The 24,481-nt window shown below is 42.6% G+C and overlaps 2 protein-coding genes across 3 annotated transcripts in view; both read left to right on the top strand.

The window, feature by feature from the left end:
• The first annotated feature begins 559 nt into the window (after window positions 1-559).
• On the top strand, window positions 560-4,010 carry LOC126564391 (T-box protein H15-like). Its single transcript, XM_050221423.1, has 5 exons — window positions 560-907; window positions 2,197-2,378; window positions 2,487-2,617; window positions 2,759-3,289; window positions 3,389-4,010. The coding sequence occupies exons 1-5, from the start codon at window positions 592-594 to the stop codon at window positions 4,008-4,010; spliced, it is 1,782 nt and encodes a 593-aa protein (XP_050077380.1). The 5' UTR covers window positions 560-591.
• A 125-nt stretch (window positions 4,011-4,135) lies between these two features.
• The window catches only part of LOC126565014 (solute carrier family 66 member 2), a 204,660-nt gene continuing 184,314 nt past the window's right edge, over window positions 4,136-24,481 (top strand). For both annotated transcript variants that reach the window (XM_050222149.1, XM_050222151.1), the window contains exon 1: window positions 4,136-4,143. The gene's annotated coding sequence lies outside the window, so the exon portion shown is untranslated. The remainder of the gene's footprint in view (window positions 4,144-24,481) is intronic.

The following is a 24,481-nucleotide window of genomic DNA, read 5'->3' on the forward strand; positions in this document are numbered from 1 at the left end:
AACTAGTTGTCAGTCCGTTCGTACGCGCCTCGGCTTCGGAGTCTTGTAGAGCCCACCGTTTTTCTGTGTGCATTTCGCTACGTCGTACAGTTTGCGCGAATGGGAGAGTGTGTCGGAATTGACGGTGTGTGAGTGTGTGTGTTTCGGTGCATTTGGTTGGTGTTGTTTGCCGAGACGAACCAGAGTCAAGTCGGAAAACCGCAGTCTTGGAAAACAGTCGTTCGGAATAAGTCAGCAATTATCGGAAAACGTGAAACGAATTGTACTTGAAGTAGTGCAAAAGATATTTGAAGGAGAACAGCTAATTCTTAAGAACAAGTGAAAATTTTGTGGAGCGAGTTGATATTAGTGCTTTTAAAACAAGTGTCCCTGAGTGAGTTTTGTGTGGTTTAGAAAATTAAAACCCCTACTTGTGTGCACATGATAGCGAAAAGATTGTTGTGTGAAATAAAATACAACTCCTCCTGGTTCTGGTTCACACTCGAAACCTGTGACACTTGGTGCTAAAAGTCGGTGCAAAATACGTCCCGCAAAACTGTTTCAGAAGTGAGCCAAGGACACGAGCTCATCGTGAACGAATCTTGGAGGAGGATGCTACTGGAGGCGGCCCACGGCAACAATCACAATCCGCACCATCTGCTTCAGCCGCCCGTGCCCCACCCGGTACACCATCCGCATCATCCGCTTCACCCGCAGCATCCACACTCGCAGGCCGCAGCAATGGTGGCGGCGGTACAGGCGGCTGCCGCCCTGACGGCGGTAAAAAGTGCAACGAACTTCTCGATTGCGGCCATCATGGCCCAAGGTACGAATAATGCCACCAACGGTAGCAATCCGGTCGGAAACACTACGGCTAGCAGTGATCCAACACCGCCGGTTAACACACGGATCGAGGAAGGCAATTATCGTAAGTTTCACTGGAGTACAGTTTTATTATCCTGCTGCCTGTTTTTATACACGAAAAGGATGATTATTTCTTTAAGAGCCAATGTTTACAACGCCCTCATAAAGGCATGTCTGGCGCAAAGATAAAGTTTAAACCGAAGCTCACTGACTTGAAGGCGTGCCGTCGGTACTGTGTAACCGATAACTTGCGTTGTTTGGTTTTGATGCAAATTTTAGATTTTCGTTAGAAAATTTAGTGTTGAAGTTGATTATTTTGCTGTTTGCTCTATCTCCTTACTTATTCTATAATATTCATAGAGCTCTTATGCATAAATGTACTATGAGCATCAGAAAATAAAAATAATTTTTCTGCAATTTTTGCTACAAAACACATTAGTGCTGTAAATCGCTCATTGTCATATTTTTTATTGGAATATTAAGTATGTTAACAGCCAAAAACAATGAAAGGACTTCGTGAAGTTTTGTTAGCTATTGTTTGTATGATTACCAATGTTTCAAGCATTATTGTTTTAGTCCTTGAAGTATCGTTTGATAAACAATTTGAATAATATTAGTTGCTCCAATAATGTTATGAACTTGTTTAATCTGTTAAATTCTGACATAACGGCGTACAGCCTTTATACCCAAACATAAATTTGAAAAATAAACAGAAAAATTTGTGCCAGAAGCTGAAGCATAATGATTTGATTTACTAACTTCAGGGTTCGCCTAATACAGTACGCCAAAAAATACTGTATTTAAATCTAGAAAATCGAATTAAAAAGCACCAGTCGTCATGCTTGAAATAAATTGTAAAAAGTTCACAACGGAATCCGGAATGTCAAATTTGACAGTTATGTTATTGTTTATTTCTATAAATTATCTGAACTTGGTAAAGTTTTGTAGGATTTGTTAACAGTATATTTTGTACAGCGAATGATATTAATTTAATCCATCATTCATTCGTGATTCGCGAAGCGTGATCATTGAAAAATGGAGTTTAAAAATATGCCCTAAATCAATTTTCTCTACTTGTTCAATTGTTATCGAAGGCTCGCCCTAGTGGTGAGGCATATTAGATAGAAACGAATTTTCTAAACGTCCTTCTTTGCTTCTAATCGGCTCAGATTACAAATTTCGAATCATGCTGTATTCTATTTTAAGTCACCAAACGTCAGGCAATGTCCGAGACATGGACATGATTGCTCGATGTTACGACCCTCTAATCGGTTTTCGATCGCTTTACCGAAAAACATACACAGCACAAAACACTAACATCATCGGATTGCTTCTCCTTCCTCATCCGTACAGGACCACGATCCCGCACTCCGGAACGTTCGTCGGAGGTAGCCGAGGAGGAAATCAACGTGAATGTGGAGGATTGCAGCGATTCGGAAGAGAGCACGGAACAGCCGCGTGAAACACATTCGCGCACGGCTTCCACACCGGCCAGCGTGTCCGATGAAGATCGTCTGTCACCCGAGATCGCACAGGTACGAAGAATGCGATCGATGAGTAGAAGTTGAAGTTGAAGCATTATTTTAGGGACCATCAAACTAATTTTGGGTTTGTTTGTTTTAATGTCTTTGGTAAACTAATAGAAAGCACCAAAAATTGTTGGATCATGCAATTCGGAGGATCTACGGCCGGTGCAGTGTCATCTAGAGACGAAAGAGCTGTGGGACAAATTCAACGAGCTCGGTACGGAGATGATCATCACAAAAACTGGAAGGTAGGTTTTTATTGAGTGTTTACGGATGTATTTCTCGCTTAATTAGTATTTCAAGTTCTTTTTTCTTGCTGGATCTTTGAAGTAGACGTCGAGAACTCAATTTGATTGTTTTGCTTTCTTCCAACCATCTCTTCTACTCAGGCGTATGTTCCCAACAGTTCGCGTCTCGTTTTCCGGTCCGATGCGTCATCAAACTGCTGCCGATCGGTACGCAGTGCTGCTCGACATCATTCCTCTGGACAACCGTCGCTACCGTTACGCGTACCATCGTTCAGCATGGCTAGTGGCCGGCAAGGCAGATCCACCACCACCCGCCCGGCTGTACTCGCACCCGGACACCCCGATCGGACCGGACGCTCTCCGACGGCAGGTGATCTCGTTCGAGAAGATCAAGCTCACCAACAACGAGATGGACAAGACGGGCCAGATCGTCCTCAACTCGATGCATCGCTATCAGCCTCGGATTCATCTGGTGCGGATTGGTCCAAACCAATCGGTCCCGACGAGTCCCGCCGAACTTCAGGAGCTGGATCACAAAACGTTCGTGTTCCCGGAGACGATCTTTACGGCTGTGACGGCGTACCAGAATCAGCTAATAACAAAGCTGAAAATCGATTCGAATCCGTTCGCCAAGGGTTTCCGTGATTCTTCAAGGCTTAACGACTTCGATCGGTAAGTATGAAGCGCTGAAGCTTTTTGCCTTGCTGACTTTCCCAACGCCCGTGCTGATCTTTACCTTCTTATTTCGTTTGCTTCCTCTCCAAAAAACAGAGATCCAATGGAATCGTTCCTGCTTGAGCAGCATCTTCGATCTCCGCTGCGGCTCTTCCCAGACCAGGTAATGGCACAGTTGGGAGGCGGCGGGGGTCCACCCTCGATGCACTCCAACGATCCGTCCGTACTGCTGGAGAAAGCACGCCAACAGCTCCATCTCTGGGGCAATCCTTCGGCCGCCTACAGTGAGCTAATGCTGCAGCAGCTTTACCAACAACGGCCCAACTTTGGTCTCAACTTTGGCCCACTCTGGCAAAGCCAATGGCCAACCCAGCTACCCCCAGGTTTCCTGCCCAATGTAGCACCCCCGCCGGCCCACACACCGGCCATGCAGGGAGTGGCTGCTGCTGCTGCTGCCGCTGCCGCCGCCGCTGCAGCCGCCGCCAACTCTGGCGGCGGCGGTGGTGGTGGATCCAGTTCCTCATCACCATCGGCCGCCCCGCCATCCGGCCCATCCGTTTCGCCGGAAGTGCGACCGAAATCATTCGCCCGCTTCACACCCTACCAGATTCCGCAGCATCCTTCCTCGCCCGCACCCAACAACCACCCGGGACATCCGCACCATTCGCCTGCCACCCGGTCCGGGTCACCCGGCTCGTCTCGATCTCCTTCGCACTAAATCCCCCCGGTGGTGGCTTGACTGTGCCCGTGAGAACTTGTGTCTGTGTCCGTGTGGTATCTGTGTGTGTTTGTGTGTGTGAATGTATGTTTACGGTTTTTTTCCTTCCGATTGGCAATGGAAAAGCCGTACTGTACGGAAAACTCGTGATAGTCGTCCGTGGAGCGCATCCACGGAAAGTGTATTAGTATTAGTGTGCACACCTAGAGAGGCTTCAAAAACAGTTGAGTTAGTGAGTTCGTTTATAGTGGTTGTTTATAGTAAGGATTAGTTTTTAGCAGCATCGACGTAACTGTCTCGTAGCCAATGTTAATCGTCATTCGCGTCAGGAATTTGATTTGTTTTTTCTTCTTCGACGTTCACCTGCAGCTCTCCTAGGCGCAGTTTCAGAGTGTAGAAATACGAACAGAAGACTCTTTTTATTCATTGCCCATTAATGTGTGGGAAGCGAGTGTGGGTGATTGTAGTTTAATGATGTAAATAAATACTGTCCTATCTTCTGTACATATGCACTATGGGTGCACGTTAAGCGCTGCTCGCGAATCATTAATCATACGGAAAATAAAATCATTATTTAAAAACCATAGTCAATAGAAATGGTGCGTTGTACATTGTACATTTTACTATTTTAAAAGGTGAAAGAAAAACGTAAATAGATTCTTTGTCATCTTGATTTCCACGAGGTAAGTGAGATACAAAATGGGTAAATATTTACATTTTAAAGCCATCGTTCATTTCCGAACTTTTCATGTTATTGACCAGGACAATTCACTGTGTTCAAAAATTCTATTGAGCCAGGAAATCTTTGAGGAATTATCATTTACATAACCTAATTTAATGACTTAAAATTCCATTGGTTTCTGCTAAGATGAACTGTTAGTTTCAAAGATCGGCGACATACTATCCCTTAATAAAACATATGCAAAAGAGACATAATTTTTAATTTTGTTTTATTCATAAAGGACGGCCAGGCCGTATTGCTCACATTATTTGTAATATTTGTAAACAAATTCGCAGTTATTTTTGTTTAAATATTCTTCAGCGTTTAGTTGAATCCTTTTATAACATAACATGAATCCTTGGATACTTGTTTCTCTGTATCTAAGTCAAGATGCTACTGCAGCTTCACAAAGATGTAGTGGCTTTCGGACTCGTGCGTTCTGCCGATGGTGGGGCCGCCAGCAACAACATCCAAGTGCTGGCAACTGGAATGGCGAACACCATAGAGTATCCACAAAAAAGAGGGTTTTCTTTGGAGCCACGACGGCACGATGCTCCAAAGAGGCGCTAACCCCTAGGAAATAGAGAAAACAACAACATCAAAACCATACCTGGCAGCAACAACATCTACAACCCAGCTCATCCGGGATAAGGTGAATTGAGGGAGAAGGAAATGTTTACCCGCTAAATAGCATATAAGTTGAATGAGTTGGCCCTGGCCTGGCCGTCATTGCGAAATGAAAAAATTGGCATTTTTACATTCAAATGGAAAATTAATCTCAGCTCATCTTCTAAACCAGTACTTCACATAAATATTGATTGCATATAGTTAGAATATCAATATAATACATATTTTTAAAATATTCACACTTAAAAATTTTTATGTTTTGTTTATTAGGTGATAATCCTTTCCTGCCTAGTCAAACATTGTAATATTTCAATACCGTTTAAGTTCCACGAAGGCACCACTTCAACAGAAACATTTACCTTCACGGTGTTCTTAATGCATGCCTTCGCCACTAATTCGAAGAAACAAACATCAAAACATCTGATATTTATTGAATATTTTTGAAAAATTCCAGAAACCATTAGCTTACCTTCAGTAAATGTTTTATTACTTATTGCACTCTTCACCATTTGTCAATTGCTTTATCACCCACTGAGCTTCTGAGCAATTTGTTTAATTGACATGATCGTTTTTGGGTTAGGATTTTGTTCACTCGAGTAATTTCCCTCCTCATATACTCATCAGCTACTTTCTTGCTTAAGCGATCACGACATTAAGCTTAGACCTTCTTTTCCGAACAAGTCAAGGTTCCTTGAAGGCAATACGTGTGTCACAATGTCTACCGATCCTATCTCTAACATCGAACAGAATCATATCATTTCTTCTGATGTCCTTGCAAGCTATTTGGCCTTGACAAGAAGCGGGAATAGCAAGAAGTACTTTCTAAACGAAACGTAGATAAAACCGAAACCGAGACGTTAATTTTAAACTCGCCCATACCCAAAGAACCTGTCCTCGAATCTAAAGGAAGGAAGGCAAGCAAAAAACCTTCATAAAACTCACCCACGGTGGCACGTGGCACAGCCTTGTTCGGTACAATCAGGCCAGGCTCGTGGACATTTTTATGGGACGCAAGTACCATCATCAACGCGCTGGGCACACGAGAAACGAAGGAAGGAAAGTGGAGAGAGAAAAAAGCACAACAACAACACATCCTTCACCCATTCTACGACAATGCGCATTCGATGTACGGTTCCGATTCGATGCACCTTTCCACGACACGAAACGGCACGGCCGTCCCTGAGCGTACCCAGCTCGTCATCCATTTCGTCAGGGTCGCAATCGGTAAAGTCGGTTCTGTCCGCAACCGTTGCTCCATCCACCGTGGGCTAGCCGGATGACATCCTTACCGAGGCCTGCACAAATACGCTGGGCAAATGCCGTTCGCATAGCTATCCGCAATTTGTCTGGTCACGTGTCGATTTCCGGCGACCTCGACCATCCTCCCGGGACCGTCCTTGCCAATTTATCAGGCTCATGATTTTAGCGTGAAGTAGTTTTGTCTCCGCCTGCGCGAGATAATTGGCCGGGCGTTGCCCTTGATGCGAGTCCGCGTGCGTTCGTCCATGCGCTACGGGGACATCCTTGCGGGGTTGTACGTGTGACACTTCGCCTGCCCGTGCGACCGTTGGTCCACCTGGAACCGGGAAGGCAGTTTAAAGGACCGAACCGGTCATCATACGCATCATGAACATCATCATGGTCGTGACCAAGGTGGTGTCCATTCGATATGGTGTCAGTCAGGAAGGAAAATAGATATTGTAATGTAATAGTTTAAGTAATATGTTTAAGTTTAACTGCAAAACTAACAAATAATAAGGACTTAGGATCAATATAAAGATAAAACTGAGCACAGGATCCAATCAACTATCAGTTTATGGCAATAATACAGTCATAGCTGCAAAGCAAAAGCAAAACTGTATAGATGAGTTCTGGTGATCAAATATAAATTTTAAATTTATGATTACTGATAGTGAAATTTAAATTAAAATATTTACTCATTTATTTATTTATTTCAAATTATATTTAAATCTCAAACCAATTTTAAACCTTCTATTTATAATTGATCACTCAGACCTACGAAACAAAATACAAATAAAAGACAGTGAACAAATGTGTAACAAAAACAGCAAATAAAAATCAAAATATGACATTGTTAGTACATTTTTCAACAAAGCAGACAAAATTAATAAATGCTTAAGGTTCTGATTCTCAATAAAAGCCAAGAAGAAAATAATTTTTTAAAAGATAATTATTAAATCAAATTTAACAAATCAAAACAACATGCATTCTAGTAGCTCACGTCATTACATTTTTCGAGAATCTGATCTGATACAGCGAATGAAAGCTGTGACATGGTCTGCTGGCGGCCCAAAAGGCGTTAGTTTCACTGCAGAGCTAATTCTCATAAATTTGACCACCGTTTCAGACCTTCTACCAGCGCTGCCGTTTTGGGCGCTTTTTACCGCAACGTGCAGGCGAACTGTGTACGCTTCGAAAAGCTGGCCAACATCCTGCCCACCGTGTCATTGCAGTGCAAATGTGTCGCCCCGTAGTATCATTTCATCGCGAAGAAACGATCAACGACGATAGGATGTTTGGTGGGCAACGACACAACCCGCCGAAACGTTCTTCGCGCTGGAATGGTGGATGCAGTTTTATGATGACGTGGCTCGGATCGGACGGCCATGTCCTACCAACGGCAATTGCTTCACTTGTCGTCGCGACACCAGAAAGGACCGGCGAGAAATTGCGTCCACAGTGCGTAAAGGCGATACCCGTCCCGATCGTACAGTGGTAGCCGCACGGCCGAAAGGATCCAATTTATCTGTGAAGCGAGACGTTTTTTAAGGCTTTTGTCGAACCGGTGCCGGTTTTTCCTAGTTTGCTGGCCGTTGTTGAAACGCGTTGAATTTGCTGAAATTGAGATTTTATCGCTCGGGTCTGGTGGTGAGAGAGGTGGGTTGTTGTTTTTTTTTTTTGTATTTTCGAAAGGACAATCTTGTGCGCTATTGCGTATCTGTGGCAAGTGGCGTTTTGTATCGCGCGCGGTTCGGTAAGTGCGTTTTAGCACCCGACGAGCAAATTGGATGGTATGAGGTGACAAATTTGGTAGGCTGCACTGGATACAACGGACTTGGAAGCTTCTGTCCCGCTGAATTTGGGCTCAAAAGTGTGGCAGAAGAATACCGTCTGTCCTTTGCGTCAAGCGCGTAGTGTGAACACATTGGACGCGGAAAACTATCCTCAGCTCAGGACTCGTTGACGGCGCATGTTTATGGTGTTGGGTGCAAATGATTTAATCAAAAACGATCGGAGGTAAGTATCTGTTTTTGGATGATTTTTTTAAAAATGTTTTTAGATATTTTAAAATAGCGCTAGACTCTTTTAATTAGAACATTTATTAGTATTAAACTGCTTCGTAGACAATAATAAAATTGATAACGATTAACCCACAACAACTTTTTAGCTGGGACCATTGATGCTTCGTCCCCCCAATATGCTGTAAACCTTCAAGTCACTATTTTAATAATTATTTATTTTTATTTTATGTATTTTAAGTCTTATGACAAGCATGCTCGGATGGATTCTTTTTGGCTTAAAGACCTCTAAAACATGCTGACCATCGAAATGATTTACTAGACTGCCGATACCACGTAGTTGGATAGTCAATCCTCACTACGGGGGGAAAGTCCGGATGGGATTTGAATCCCGGTCCTACCATAGGAAGACTGGCGCCGCTGTTGCCTACAACACCGGGCCGTTCGGATGAATTATCATAATATATCTATTTAGGGTAAAATATATAAGCTTAACAATTCCTTAGGAACTAAGATGGACTCTTAAAAGACCCACGAATTGAAAGCCATTTAATGTCACCAAGTTAACTTAATATCAACTAGAGAATATTTTTAGAGTGTGCAAGGAAAAATGTAGAGATTTGTCAATTAAGCTAGAATTTACATAGTTGGTGGTGGTGATTTGACAGCGGTGGCAGTCTTCACACGGCAGGACCGGGGCTCAAATCTAATCTGGACCGTTCTCACGTAGTGAGGATTGACTTTGCCATTTCAGGCTACCAAAAAGTTTGGAAGGCCTTTCGACGGCCGGGTGAGTCCAAGCAGGTCCTTGAGAAGAAGAAAAATAGTGATAACTTCAATTTATATTTAATTATCGTTTATAAATAGACAACAGTGAACGACTTCATTTGAAAAAGGATAATAAACACAGGAACATAAACAATAAACCTAGGAGCAATCCAAGAGATTAATAAACAATTGAACAATAGATAATCCAACAATTAATCCACATCAAGTGCCCACTAACAAATGTACGTTTTTTATCATGTTTTTTTGTGTGGTTTTTACATCCCTCCTAAAAACAATAATGCAAAATCAAATACACACACACACAGCATCCTGACAAAATCTGAAAAAATAAAATCAACTGTTTTCTTCCAAAGGAAAACGCCTAAAATCACACCAAACTCGGCGGGACATCATTCTCATCGCAGCCCCTCTCTCTCTGCGTACACAGACGACCACCAAATCTCAGCCCATCGTAACAAGCGTGAAATGATACCAGAAGAATGCGACCAAGAGGGTTGCAAGGACGACGCAATCGACGGCGATGGGTGAGAAAATTGGAAAAGCTACCAAAAGGGCCCATCGGACGGGTGGATTTGAGATGAGAAAGAGCAATAGCGCGCGAATCCCTCGGTGCAGAAAAGATTGCCTCGTCGTTTCGGTGCTCATGCTGGGTGCGCATGAAGGGTGTGCGCGGAAATGCGGGAAAAAATAGCAAAACCCAAGACATACACAGCACCGAACGGAAAGCGATAAATTATATCAATTTAGCTAATGTCTAACACTTGTTCTGCGAGGATTAAGCGGTAAAGTGGCACTTCGTAATTGAGCTCGATTTCTTTTGTGTGTTCGATCCGGGCGGGGCGGGTTGATGTGAGTGGAGTACGCATTATGCCGCACCCTTTACAGATGTTCGGGAGGGGTGAATGATTGTTTTCCTTTTGTGCTCGTTTCCTCCGAATCTGCGTGTTTGTGTGTGTGTTTGTGAGCAGATACAAGTTCGATTTTTCCACGAGTTTGTTTCGCCAGGACGCATCAGCCAAGAGTGACGTGCGTTTACGGCGGGAAAAATTCTCTCCGGGGAAAAGTTTTCCAATCGCGGGATCGATTTTTGTGCAATTTTCCCACCACCATTCGCAAATTCGATACACTGTGGTGAACAAAAAAAAAAAAAAATACACACACAAATTTGATGTGACCGATCAAAGAATCATTCGAGAAGTCCGTGGGGAGGATTCGACAAGTGTCGGAACGGGGAATCACCGGGAATCAATTGGTTCGGCGAAATGGGCGCGGTACATTTGTCGTCGGCTGGCGGAGATTGATTTATCGGATGTTCTAACGGGAAGGACAGGTTGTGTATTGAATCGAGTGCGCTGGTGGCAGCTTGGGAATAATTTGTTGTAATTCTAGTCGAGTTTCTTTATCGGTTGGCGTGGGAAAGCAAGAGTACGAACGTTATTCAATTTGTGTTAAAAATATTACATTTTCCTTACAGAATAAGCTTTGGTTAATATGTTCAAGTTTAGCTTATTACTTTTTTTTACCCAACTTGCGGCATCGAATTTGTTTCACGAGTGAAACAAAGTTATCTTAAAAACTTTAATTAATCCAAGAATAAAGCCTTTATTTTGTCGTGATATTCCGTAGAAGAGTTCACAATACGCTTCATCTGTCGTAATTTGTTATTTAATTGTTTTTCCTTGAATTTTACCAAAAAAGAGAAAATTGTGTAAAACTAGCATCAGATGACGTTAAGTCTTGTTATTTTCAATGTAAAAAGTCAGAAAATTAACATTTCTTGGCCGGTTTTCTTTGGATCGGATTGGAAAATTCTTCTTTATCTTTTTCTGAGCGATTTCCAATCGATCAGTCGAACTCTTGGACATCGCTGTCGAAAAATCGAAAGGATCTGTTATGCCTTTTTCGATGCATACCTTAATCTGTGACCCGTTCTGTGAGCTATCCGACGAGTTTTCTTCACAACAGTACCAAACCAAGAGAGAGCTAATACTTCAAAAAAATCAAATTTCCCTTGAATCTCCTAAATTAAAAACAAAATGTATTATCCAACACATGAATCAAACTCAAAACTGTGTAAAGATTTCATAGCAACAATCTCATTTCACACTGAACCCAAGTCGTTAGCGACTCGTTTTCGCATCACACACCACGCGTCATAATTATCACGAACCGAACATATTCCAAAAACACAACGACCACAGCGGGCCACCCTCGTCGTGCCACCCAAGCCGAACCACCGTAAAAAGGCCATGCTCGCCCGACAATGGGAACATTTATTAGCCGCCGTACGACAAGCAAACAAACAAACAAATCTGACTCAGTAACAACGATCAGCCCGTCGATCCTAAGCAATTGGAAACGTGCAACCGGCAAAGCATGAACCTGGGTCGAACATGAGAAATAGTGTCACACCATCGGGCAAGAGAACCATACGCACCAGAGGAACGCTCCCTCTAATTGCATATTAAGAGCAGCAGAGAGAAAGAAAGAGAATCTTAGCAAAAAAGGAAAAAGATGAAACGTGAAAATAGGAGACAAAAGCAAAGGGAGCAAGTGCAGCATCGAAACACGACACCAGCGTACCCAAATATTGTGTCCTCAGCATTGCCCTCATCGGCATAATTTATGCGTTCCTTTGCTACTGGAGCATAAAGCGCGAACGGGCGCGATGCAAGCCACGCGCGAGAGCAGGAGAGAACGCGTGTGGCCACACTCTGGAAACAGTACAACGAAACTACGCGGACCCAAAATCTCGTCTAACAAATGTTGAAAAAGATAGACGAACGATCAAAAGCAGCAAGCAACACTCCCGAGCGTGATAAAAACATGCGAACAAAACGAAAAGAGGGCAAAAAAAAAACGATCACGATAATGTCCCAACAAACGAAAACCTAGCGAGAAGCGAGAGTAGCTGTTGAAAAACGCGATCTTATTAAAATTTTACACTCCACCGAAACGGAAATATTTATGCGGTTGCACGTCGACCTATGCATCCGTTTTTACTGGCGAGAAGCTAAGACGATGAAAAATGGGAAAATTGTGCACGTTGGCTTACGGTCGGATGTCGTTAACAGTGAAAGCCTCCGGGTAAAGGTTGACACACTTTTTCGTGACACAGTTTCGCAAGGGTAATTGTGGTATTGATTTTGAATTTTGCAATATTATGTAGGAATTAGCAGTGTGTTTTTAGATGTGGGAACATTTCTGTTCTTAGGTCAGTTCTTTCCTCAACTTAGTAATGATAGAGCATAGATAACCTCAAATTGGTAACAACCAAGTGAAAGGAAACTCTTTTCATCTTTGTTGAAGGTTCGCTAAACGGTTCCGTTACAGGATACCGGCTTAAGACAGGATGAACTTTCCCAGTTACTCAGGGATACAGTTTCTTTCGCTTCGTGTGTGTCCTTATGTGACCTTCGCTTAAATATGGAAAGGCGTTTTTGTGTAGGCGTTCGCGGACGGTAACAACCCAACTGCCTGGTCGGAGAAAGGAAGGATCCCGAGTGGGCAAGATTTATGTGAACCGAGGGCGATGAAGCGCGATGAAGTTTGGTGTTTTTTTTTTCGAGTTCGGGAACTTGTTTCCTATCCTGGCTTTTTTTTTTTAAAGGAAACATTTTTATGGCTGGCATTTTTGATTCTCATGTTCTGAAGAGGCGTGAGCGAGCGATTCTTCATGTCGCGCATCCTTGCCATTCGCACCATTTGCAGTATCCTTTACAGAAAGATATATGAGCGACGCGTTTTGGTTGACGTTGAAATTTGTTCATGGGCGAACTGTATCAATGGAAAAGACTCCTACGACAAAATAGGGCGAACGAAAAATGCAACGAATTTAAAAGACATCTTTATAAACAAATGACATTCTCTATAATTCTTGCTTCATTGCTTTTAACATAATATTTGTATTTGCATAACAATTCAGTATATTTACATCAATCACAGCATCGTTGTTTCCAGCGATGTGGATGATATAATTTGCAAAAATCCTTACAACTATTGTTCTTTGCGCTGGTCTTATTCCGTCTAGAATAGCAACATGCAAATCGTTGAAGCTAAGTATCACATTGGGAATTACGGTTTTTATTTCTTGCTGCATCATCATCCATGCCGGAGCGACCATAGGACATGAGGCGAATTTATGTTCCAAAAGTTCATCCAAAGGACAGTACACGAACTTCGGAGACGATATCCTTTGCGTGTTGTATAAATGAACTGCATGTGTTATTTTGTTGTTTATGAGCAGGAACAGGCATGATCTTTGCTCGGAAGAAAGCCTCCTGCAACTGATGTTTTTTTAAAAACCTTTTTCCACGGTATTCTGCTCCAAAACACAAGCTTTCATCATGTGTCTCGTAGCGATTGCATAGATGGGCGGGTGCTTTAATAAACGGAATTTGAAGATTCAACCCACCACAATCTCGCGGAAAAGCCAGTTGTTGTAGGGGTACTCTTATTCCTCCACTTCCATCCCAAAGGAAGCTGCCGATGAGTGAAGTGATCGTAGCGATATCCATTGAGCGAGCACCACGGATCGACGCAATGCTACATACTTTGGGCAACAGGAATGTGATTAGAAAAGTTATTTTTTAGCACAGGTATAGGTTTCTAACCCTGTGGTAGCGTATCAGCTGCCGGAACCTTTGAATAACTATATCCCAGTTGCTGATCATAGCTTTGCGTACATCGTTCGAATACAAAATTCCCAGCAGTCGAAGACGTTCTTCGGTGTGAAGCCAAGGAATTTGCATCTGGTTGGCTGATGTTGTGTGTCCTATGTCCAGTGCTATTGTTTTGTCGAGGTTGAGCAGAGCCTCCGAGCAGATACCCAATGATCCGATCGCTTCTCTCATTCGCTCTATCTTGGATGAGGAAGTGGTCACTACTGAGATATCGTCGGCATATGCATTGATCAGGTCATCCTAATCGTTGCAAATACCTTGGAGCTCAGTGATGGGTGGATGTATATATAGGATCCCAGCTCAACCAATCCTGGATTGAATCCTAATGAAATCATTGTTGTCCAAAGGAAGCCTCTGTCAATTCGGTCGAAAGCCTGAGAGAGATCAAATGAGACCAATTTGCCACCAAGTCTCTTTCTCTTCAAGTTTTCTATTCGTTCCTTAACTGAAAGAACAGCTCCAAAAATGTTTCGTGGTTTGTTGCTACACTAGTATCCTCAAACTATTGTCCTAATATTTGAAAATAGTTGGTCTTTCTGATGCAAAAATTATAAGCGAGGTGGCGAGTGTGGCACCAGGTCTCTAAACGACACGACCGAGATATATGCACTAAACAGGTCCTGGAAGCCATTCTATGCCACAGCCATTCTCTTTTTTGCTTGAAGTAAAGCCATTTGAAGTCAGGGGACATTATTTCTAAAATTTGTAGCTAATGCAATCTGCAATTATTTTTTTCGATAAAAACGTCTGCCGCATTGCTATTCTCCATGAAATGTGGTTGGATCACCCCTCCCCCCCCCCTCTCTCTCCTAAATGATAATGTTCATCTGAGGTACATCATCATCATCCTCCCTTTCTTTAGGTATTTCAAGTATCTGAATTATTCTTTGATTTGTTTAATATCTTATTTGGATTTTAAAATCCATCTTTCCAATATTTAACCATTTATTCATTTTACACAGTGTTCTTGGTTTGCGACCTAAATTTTGTTGCTAGTTTATGCTTCTTTAAGCTCTTCAATCCAATAAATAGATTGGTTTTAGTGCTGTAACTTGAAATATAACTTTAAAATCATCAGAGAAAATTGATTAAACACATGCTTAAAAAAGTGTTTTTAGTGAAAACACTAGTCTGATGTACTTTCATTCGTCACAAGCTCAACTTCCCGATTCCCAGAAGGATTTATAATGAAGCGCTGATGTTAATGATGACTAATCGAAGGAATCGATTCTTCACCAATCATCTTCAGCACCCTCGGGACCTTCATTGGTGACGCGGATAGTGCTTTGTGCCTTAGTTCATCACCTTCATTTAAAGATTTTCAACGGCAATACACGGTTCCTTCATCATCTGTTGCCCAACCTGCGCCCGAACCACCTTCACCGAGGACGCTCTTTGACCCCGTATGTAACCCCCTGGTTACTCGCGAACAGGTTGGTATCACTCAAGTGGAACAAATTCCTGTAAATTGGACCCATTTTTCAGCTTCATTCCTGGAACAACCAGGACGAACCGAAACCGAAATCGTCCATCGATCGATGCGAGTGTGGCAATCCATCAGACCGCTCAGTTCGGAGTCGTTGTGACCAGTGGTTTTTATTTCTTTAACACAAAAAAAAACACACACTCACAGAAGAATGCAAACCGAAACAAACAAACACGTCAAACGGAAATTGAAAACAAACAATCGAACAAAGCGAGTAATTTATTAACGCACATTTATTTCGCCCATTTTGGTCGGTCCTAAACGGGCAGCACACCAGGCTTGTCTTGCGCGAACGCTTGCAGGTTGAAGTGTGGGGCAGCGTACTTGCTGCACACGGATTCAGGTTTTTGGTGAAGACCTGAAGTCTGACAGATTGATAAACGTCACTCAGCTTCAAGACAAGGGCAAGCAAACACAAACGTCTCCCCGATGTGTAAGGTGCTCGATTCGGTTTCTATCGTCCGGAGCTCATTACTTCTCTGCCCAGCTTGACGAGCACCGGATGGTCCAGGGTTTTTGGGAAATTGAATGTTATCAACCCGCACCGAAACTTATCTACCCGCTGGATAATATTGACGGATCGCTTGAAGATTCGGGCTGGACACCCGAAACAAATCGGCAGGAGGTCGATAGAATCGAGGCACACTCTTGCTAGCCAAAGGTTCTTCTGAACCCGTTGAAAGGTTCGAGTTTATATTTCATCTTTATAAAGCATGATGATTCTGTTGGAAAACGGTGCGTAAAAGCTCTGTCCTGCTTACAGATGGGCACAGGTTGCGATGAGGAATGAGTTGGTAATGAGATGATCTTTGAGACTTTGGACAGCTTTCCTGATATGCTCATGTTAAGCAATCGGACTGCAGTTGTGTCCTTGTCGTGTTGAATAATTTGGAGAGCCCCTCTGTGTTTGTGTCTAACAGTCACTCGTTCGGTATTTATTGCACACGCACGTATGAGCTGTATTGTAATGGCTATGAAGCAACTCCCGGGACTCCCGCGATCTCCCGACACTGGACCGAGAGGCCGTCCGGTCCATCCAGCGCGATGAAATATCGTCACGGCGGGTGGTTCTTTTTTACGACGGTCGTCGGTCTTCTCGCTCATTGTCCAGCCACCGAAAAAGTTGCAGACATTCCGAAGTGTTGGGCCCTCGCATGCTCACAGCCACTTTGACCACGTCGCTTGAGAAGAAGAAACGGTCCGAAAGCACAAACCACAATCATATTTTTGGCCATAGCTGTACGTGTTCGAACGGTGTTGGTGAGCAATGGAGAATTTTCGGATGGAATTTGAATTTTTCGAACCATTTCAGCTATTTCTTCATCCGGGACTGACATTCGTACGCACGTTTGCCCGGTTATGATTAAGCAATTCAGGGGGCGAGAATCGGTAGCTACGATTTGCGCTATCTATCACCAATCAATAGTTTGGAGGTAAAATATTTGAAAGCGATTAATTTTTCACCCAGTATGAGGTTTGCTGTCGCGAGACTTTTCCAGTTGGCACGAGCTGGACGGTGGACGAAATAACACGAGACGAAAACTGACGTGCAAACTAGTCATTCCTGTTTGTAGCGTGGGTTGAATAAGTTTGAGAGGTTTTGTCTTTTTGGAAATTGAGAAATAGTTTAACCTAGAAAAATCCAGGTCACGTTAAAATGAATGAATAAATTTTTATTGTATGTTAAAGAGATATGAATTGCTCGAAATTATCTATCAATAGAATGTTAATTTGAGGTTATAAGAAGCTAAGAAAAATATTGTAAGTCATGTAATAGTTATATATAAGACTACTTACATAAAATCAAGCAAAATTCCCGCACTTAATGAAAGTAAAATATTCGTTTACTTATGCTACGAATTGAACATTCGTTCTCGCGCCATTCTCAAATGTACAAAATGTCATTTATCTTTCATCGGCATAATCATTAGACCTACCCAACTTGACGCTTCATGGTCTGTCCGAACCTTAGTCCGAAGTGTATCAAATGTGGCTTTCAATAACCACCATCACTTCGTAATAAAACCCATGAAAACTAATTGACCTCCATCGCGTCACGGAGTAAGATGTCAAGCCGCACCGTAAAACAAAAAAAAAACGATTACATCCACTTAATGATGGCAGATTTGGACCCTTTTCGAAGACCTCCAGATGGTTTCCTCGTACGCTTTGCTGCTGACGCGTACGAATCGCACCACAGCATTTTCGCAACGTTGACCGAAAAGTTGATCGTTTGACGCCCTACGCTTTGAACCTTTCATCAACTGCTGACATCACGGGACCCGGTTTGGGTGGAGCCGGGATTTTGGACAACTTTTCCACAAAACTTCAACAATCTAAACCAGATGTTCGTAATGTACTGTTCGGCTGCCGCAAAAATCAACCTCTCCGAGCCGTATCGTCAACTTTTCCTCCCCAAGCACAGCATCGTCTACTGTTTGGCATGTTTCAAATATAACTCTATCCATCTCGCACTCGGGCACTGTACTACTCTGCACCCTTTCAGACGCTTTTTCCTCAATACCGCTCGTACAGCGTACGACAATAAAATAAAATGTTGACATCGAAATTATCATTTAAATAACATCGTTCCAAATGGATCACTTCATTTCCACCGAGTCAGCAGCCAGTTTCGCCAGCCCTTTTTGATTCTGCTGACGGGTCCGGTTCCCTGCTAAACGCATCGATCTTTTGCGTCGAAATTTTCCACCGATTGGGCTCTGTTGGATTCGGTGAGGTCCTCGGTGTAGGGTGAGGCTTAGGAAGTTCGGTAAAATCCTTTCGATTCCCTTGGCGACAAAGTTATTTAAAAATGAATTGCTTTCGCAACTGTTTCCCGTTTCTGCTTCGACGGGGCATCGTATCGCATCGTTTCTCACTCTCGCCACCAGTTCCGTTTTTCCTTTGCAAGTTTCTAACGCATCAAAGGGTGAGAGGATTGGTTGTTCTTTTCCATCCGCTAGAGAACCCTTTGTAGGCCAATTCATTTGTGTCTTACGATTTTCCGCCCATTTCGACCACCGTTTAACAAATAACCCTTTTTTCCATCGGGGTACGAGGGGTGAAAAGTTGCCGCAGCCCGGCATTTGTACACCGTAGCACAAACAATGAATGGATGAAATGAGCCACGCTGATTTGTGTTGGATAAGTGTGGCAAACACAAAAAGACGAGAGATAAGGAGCAAAGTTGAGAAAACGATTGAAAATCGCATTTCGATAGGACTAATGAATGGAATTTCAAAGTTTTCGAGTTTTTCGGAAGTTTATTTTGGATGAAATAAACAACACCAGTCAGTGAGGAAATAATAAATGAAGTCAGGAGTGGAGTTAATAAATAACTAATTATGTTCGATGCAAAGTATGATATTCTCTGACGGACACCACCCAACCGGATTATTTGTTTTATGTTTAATTTAGTAAAGTTTAATAGTTTTTATATGCTAAGAATTAAATTAAATTCAATCTGCATTAGTACTTCGCTTCCAATTTTGAATTAAAATATTTCGAAAGGCACATAACAAATGGTTGTGGTAAAAAGATGAGTTTGGATGACGGTCTGGTGCGGGACAGGTGACTGAAGGGCTAGACCGGGGTTCAAATCCCACCCGGACCGTTCTCGTACATTCACGACTGATTGCCCTGCAAAATACGTGGTATATTTAAGTCTAGTAAACCATTCGATGGTCAGTGTGGCCTTTTAAGTCGATCAAATGGTAATTTTATGGTAAACATAGCTGAAAGTACAAGGAAGTTTATAAACGTTTTGGAAGATTATGTGAGGATTCGGAAGGAGCAAATATAATTCTGATTCAAACTCTTTTAATTTTACGAGCCCCCTAAACAACAAGAAATGTCAAGACCAACAGCTTTGAATGCCTGTGCCGACAAGGTGTGTAAGACTTCGAGGTCTCTTGACAGTTAAAACTCCTCAGACGAGACGGTATTTTAATAGACGAAGTCTCATGGATAACAATGTCCTTTGGAACTTCCCTTGAACGACGAGATCCTTAGACGAAGAAGACTGTTTAGGAAGAAAAGATCTTTTGAACGATCCTTGACAGACGCTCTCCACTAAAGTTATTCAAACCACCAAAATACCTACAGTTTTTTAACTTCATAATGACGGTTGATAAAGCAGTTGGGTATGGGTGGGGTGACTCTGTTGTATAGACGATAGCGGCGCAGTTCTTTACACGGTAGGACCGGGGTTAAAATCCCATTCGGACCGTAACCCCGTAGTGTGGACTGACTATCAAACTAAGTGGCATCGGCAAGACTAGTAAACCATTCGATGGCCGGAGTTTCCTACAAGGACCTTAAGCCATGAAGAATGAGAATTTTTTATGAGCTCTCCGTACACAACACGAAATATCTTTCACATCGAACATCTTTTGACGATGAAGAGCATGTGAGATCAAGATGTCTAGTTATATGAAGATGATTTAACGATGAAACCTCTACGTTTTCGAGGTCTCTTGACAGTTAATACTTCTTAGACGACACGGTATTTTAATAGACGAAGTCTCATCGATAATATTATCCTTTGGAAGTTGCCTTAGACGACGAGTTCCTTTGACGAGGAAGTCTGTGTAGGAAGAAAAGATATTTTGAACAATCCTTGACCGACGCTCTCTTCAAACTCTCTATTAAGTCCATCACTGATTTTTCTAAAGCCCTTTGATTAACAATTTTCAATAATGGCTTAAAAAGTTATAAAATTAAAAAAAATAGTGAAAGCCAAAAAATTTTTAAATTGGGAGCTCATCGATTCCATTTTTGAATTTGTTATTAAACTGATCTTAAATTAATTCAATTATAGTTCTCTAGCGAAGTTTAACATTTAAATGAAAATCAGATCAGATTGCTCAGATTTAGCGACAAATTATTGAACAAAAAAACAAACATTGGCCTAAGAAAACTATCAACAAACTTGCATCGGTTATGCAAAACACAGCTGCAACAGTTTCTGAGCAAAGAACGAAGATGCAATCCAGCTTGTTAAACCATCTATTCACACCCTATTCCCTATTATTCGCGAGGAAGTCTCCACTGTAAGACAATGGCTGAAACCAATTTGTCGCTTAACTGCGCACGCTCAGGAAGACCTTCCGGCGACTCATTTTAGGTCGTGTTTTTTTTTTAATTTGTTTTCTTCCCCCAAGGGCTTCGCCCAACGCGTAGGCGCCCAATTAGCAAATCAATCACAAATCGCACTTGGGATGTTGTCAGTGTGTGCACTATTTTTTTGTTCTAAGGCCCGTTTTTTGCGCATTGTGCATTGTGTGGATGATTGTTTGTTTCGTTACGTTGCAGTTTTGTTTCTGTTTCTTTTTGCCGTAGTTCGTAGTTTACAAATTATTTGCTTCGTTGGCAAACGGTTCGGGCAGGGCGCATCTTTGCGTCTTTGGTCCTCTTCGGTCTCGAAGTGATTTTGCGCAACCTTCAGCGGTGCGTGAAGGTGTGACAGACGTGAGTGATGAACCTTGCAATTGCACGCGTAGAAGGAATGGGCCAACACCGGCACTATCGTAAGTAGACTTATTTTAGAACAAAAAGCAATCGTTGAGTTGGCCCGATCGGGCTGCGATGTCGCTGGGATGACATTCCAATTTGGCATTTCCTGTGGAAGGAGTGCAGCAACAGCCAGCGAAAGTCAGGGTTTGGGTTGGGTGAAGAATTGTGATCCATTCTTCAATCAATCATCGGCTTCGGGGGGGGGGGGGGGGGGGGAGTGAAAAGCGACTTTGAGGTTGCAGAACTTTACGCCCAATTACCAAAGCACCGCGCCCCGAAAACTGACGCATCCGCGTGAAAATTCGCGACGTTCGAGATGCATTTCAACACGTTCCTGTGTGGGGAACGAGCATTGGGACATGTTGGGACACCCGTCGTCGGTTCTCTAATTGCAGTACGCGCCGTGTAGTAAATCGCAAATACGACTAGTGGAGATTTCTAACGCGCTAAATGAAGCGCATGAAAATGCGAATGCGGAATGTGGCGAAATAGTTCGTTCGAATGCTTGCGTCTTGCTTTACGCGCGAGATAAGTTAATTTTGGGTCGAGGCGTTACGGTGCGCTCGAAGCCGTGAGCGTTTGATGGATGGCCATTTTTATTGCACTAAGTGACGACAGGCGTAAGGTTCCTTAGATGCTGCGAGAAGAACAGTACAGGCAAACTAGTGAAAGACTTGCTGACCTTTAGCCGGAGAAAGATATTGTCCAGCTGTTTCTTTGACAGGGACTTTCGACGACTTTGCTCTTATGTTAGCAGTTTGACTACCGTTTTCAACGATGATTGCGTCAACGTGCAGTCTCTGCTATCATTTATCTTCCTCAAGAAAACATACGATACAAACGTGCTTTTGTCCTGATTGGTGCAAAATAATAGTTCGTTGTAGCAGGTAACTATCGTCTCGACAGGTACCGTCTTTAACTATCCGCTAGCCGGTCACCCTGCTGCGCTACTAGAAGGATACGGCAGAACGACAAAAACTCCGTCCAAAGGCCTAATGATGTTCTGCACCGATGGTCCTAGATTTAAACCTGGGAAAAACTATCACACCGACACCCTCCTGCTGCGAGCGAAAGTGTACGTTTATCTGTTTATTTGGAAAAAAAGCCTGGAAGTTCTAATGCATACGATGTTGTCGAAAACTTGTTGAAGAATGAACAAAACAAATATGCTCCGGCTGCGGTGTGCATGATCGCCGAAACGGAACCGAAACGGAATCTGCGCGCGCTTTATTGAGCTGTTGCATGAGGGTGATGGGTCTATGAATGGGAGGATTCGATTTGATTAATGATAGCTTCACGGAAGGTGCACGATGCGGGTGTCTTCCGATCGACAGCTGGTTTCGATTGGGGCAGCGAATTGATTTGAATCGCTGGCTATTGTGGTTGATTGGAAGTTTATCCGCTTAATTGAACATGTACTACTACAATATTCACTGAGATCATGCACATCTTTTTAATTTGTATTTGTATTTTTAATTGTAAGTAAGCGAGAAGAATGGGGATGAAATTTTGTCTAACTTTCTAATTGCTTAGACCAAAGAATCTTGCAAGAAAAGTTAAATAATGTCATAAAAAGAGCATAAAGATATCAATATTAAGAAAAGGATAGATTTTAGGATTTCCAAATACGCCAACAAAACTGTAAATATGTTATCTTTCATCTACCAGGTTCCTTTAATGAATAACAGCTATTGTTTTGCCTGTAACTATAATCAGAAATTGCTGTGTAATTACCTATAATTTCAAAAAATTTCATTCGACAACAAATCATGTCGGTTCGGTTTATTATTTTGAACACGACCGTATATCTCCCGTTTAGCTTCGCTCTTCAATCGTCCAAAGCAATTCGATTCTGTGCCGGTTTGCTGCTCTCCTCAAACTGTGTGTCTTTCAACGGTTCTTAATAAGTCGGTCGAAATCATTCGGCATCAATTTCTAGCCCATCAAACGACACAGGTACGGAAGGCTCTCATCTCATCTCAACTTCGCCGACCCGGTGACAGAACCGGACCGTAGTCACGTTGGCATTGAACGCATGTTATGTCGGTCGTGCACCGATGAGCACGGTCCAGTTGCGTTTCGCTGCGATCGAAATCGAACGCCCGAGTATCATCAATAATTCTTATTAATATGTTTTTTAACTAATGAGGATGATATATGTTTGTTTTCATTAATTACAAAATGATTAATGATGCCGTGTCCTGTTCCGCTGCCAGAAGGCACACCGCGACCCGTCTCTTTCCTACCGTTTCCTTCCTCCTTCCAATCCAGTGCCGTTGTTCTGGCCGCCTCCTAGGATGCCAGTGGTGGTGGTGTTCAGTTTAGCTGTACCGTTTTTATTTTGTCAGTTCGCGGAGTTAAATGATGGCCGTACCTTTCGATATGGAGGCCGTTTTTTTTTTTCATTTATGAATATTTAATTTCGGTTTTTATCTCTGCATATCCTTCCCGTCCCTTCCGCTCCTGTGTCTGGGTTCCGTGTGTTCGAATACCAATGCGATTGATACCGGCGTTCGGAAGAAACGGACGGGACGGACCAAAACATGGAACTGGTTCACGTTCGGCTCAGAAAACACAACACTGGGAGAAAATCCTACCTTGATCGAGGACGATGTCGAATTTGGTGTAGTTTATGCGAGTTGACTTTCTCGCTCTGTAGAACGTTGTGGTGTTTTTGTTACTGGGCTCGGACCATCGTGACACATACACAGCGCGCGAGCAAACATTAGCATTCAAATGCAACTATGCATCCCATGGCGTCTGTTTCACGGCTTCGAGCAGGAAAACGGACTGTGTTGAAGCGTTTTTTCGTTAAATGATCACTTGCTGCGTTTTGACGCCTCCAGATGAGTTATGGTGGTCGGGAAACAACCCACCCATGCAATCGAAGCCCGTGTTGGTGAATGTTTGTAATACCTTTGTGTTGGTCAAGGATGGAACGAGCAAACAGTGCAGCATTTTTTATTTTTTTTTAAATAAAGAATTATTTTAAAAACAAACGAGTTTGTCCGTTATAAGGCAAAGAATAAGGAGGAAATACATTATTATTATGGTTATATAACTTAATCATCTCTCTTAACAATCTCTCTTTTCTTGACTTAACGACCTTCAGAGATCACGCTGGCCGTCTCACGGCTTACTAGACTACCGATAATACTACGCAATTGAATAGCAATTGGTACTCACTACGGGGGAACGGTCCGGCTGGGATTTGAACTCCTGTTCTACTGTTTGAAGACCGGCGCTGCTGTCGCCTATACCGTTGGGCCATCCAATACGGCTTTGTACCGCCATAATTAATTATAAATAAAGTATTATTTTAAAAATCTTTTTTTATGATGTTTTTTCCAAGAAAACATTGAAAGATTGTATAAGTTCATTGTAAATACTAT

Source organism: Anopheles maculipalpis, chromosome 3RL (assembly GCF_943734695.1).
Source record: "Anopheles maculipalpis chromosome 3RL, idAnoMacuDA_375_x, whole genome shotgun sequence".
Lineage (NCBI taxonomy): Eukaryota > Metazoa > Arthropoda > Insecta > Diptera > Culicidae > Anopheles > Anopheles maculipalpis.

Bases quoted from the DNA above. Each gene is read 5' to 3' on its own strand.
- LOC126564391 (XM_050221423.1), top strand. From the start codon at position 592: ATGCTACTGGAGGCGGCCCACGGCAACAATCACAATCCGCACCATCTG. The intron at 908-2,196 runs GTAAGTTTCACT...TCATCCGTACAG, and splicing joins GATCGAGGAAGGCAATTATC to GACCACGATCCCGCACTCCG. The intron at 2,618-2,758 runs GTAGGTTTTTAT...TCTTCTACTCAG, and splicing joins ATCATCACAAAAACTGGAAG to GCGTATGTTCCCAACAGTTC.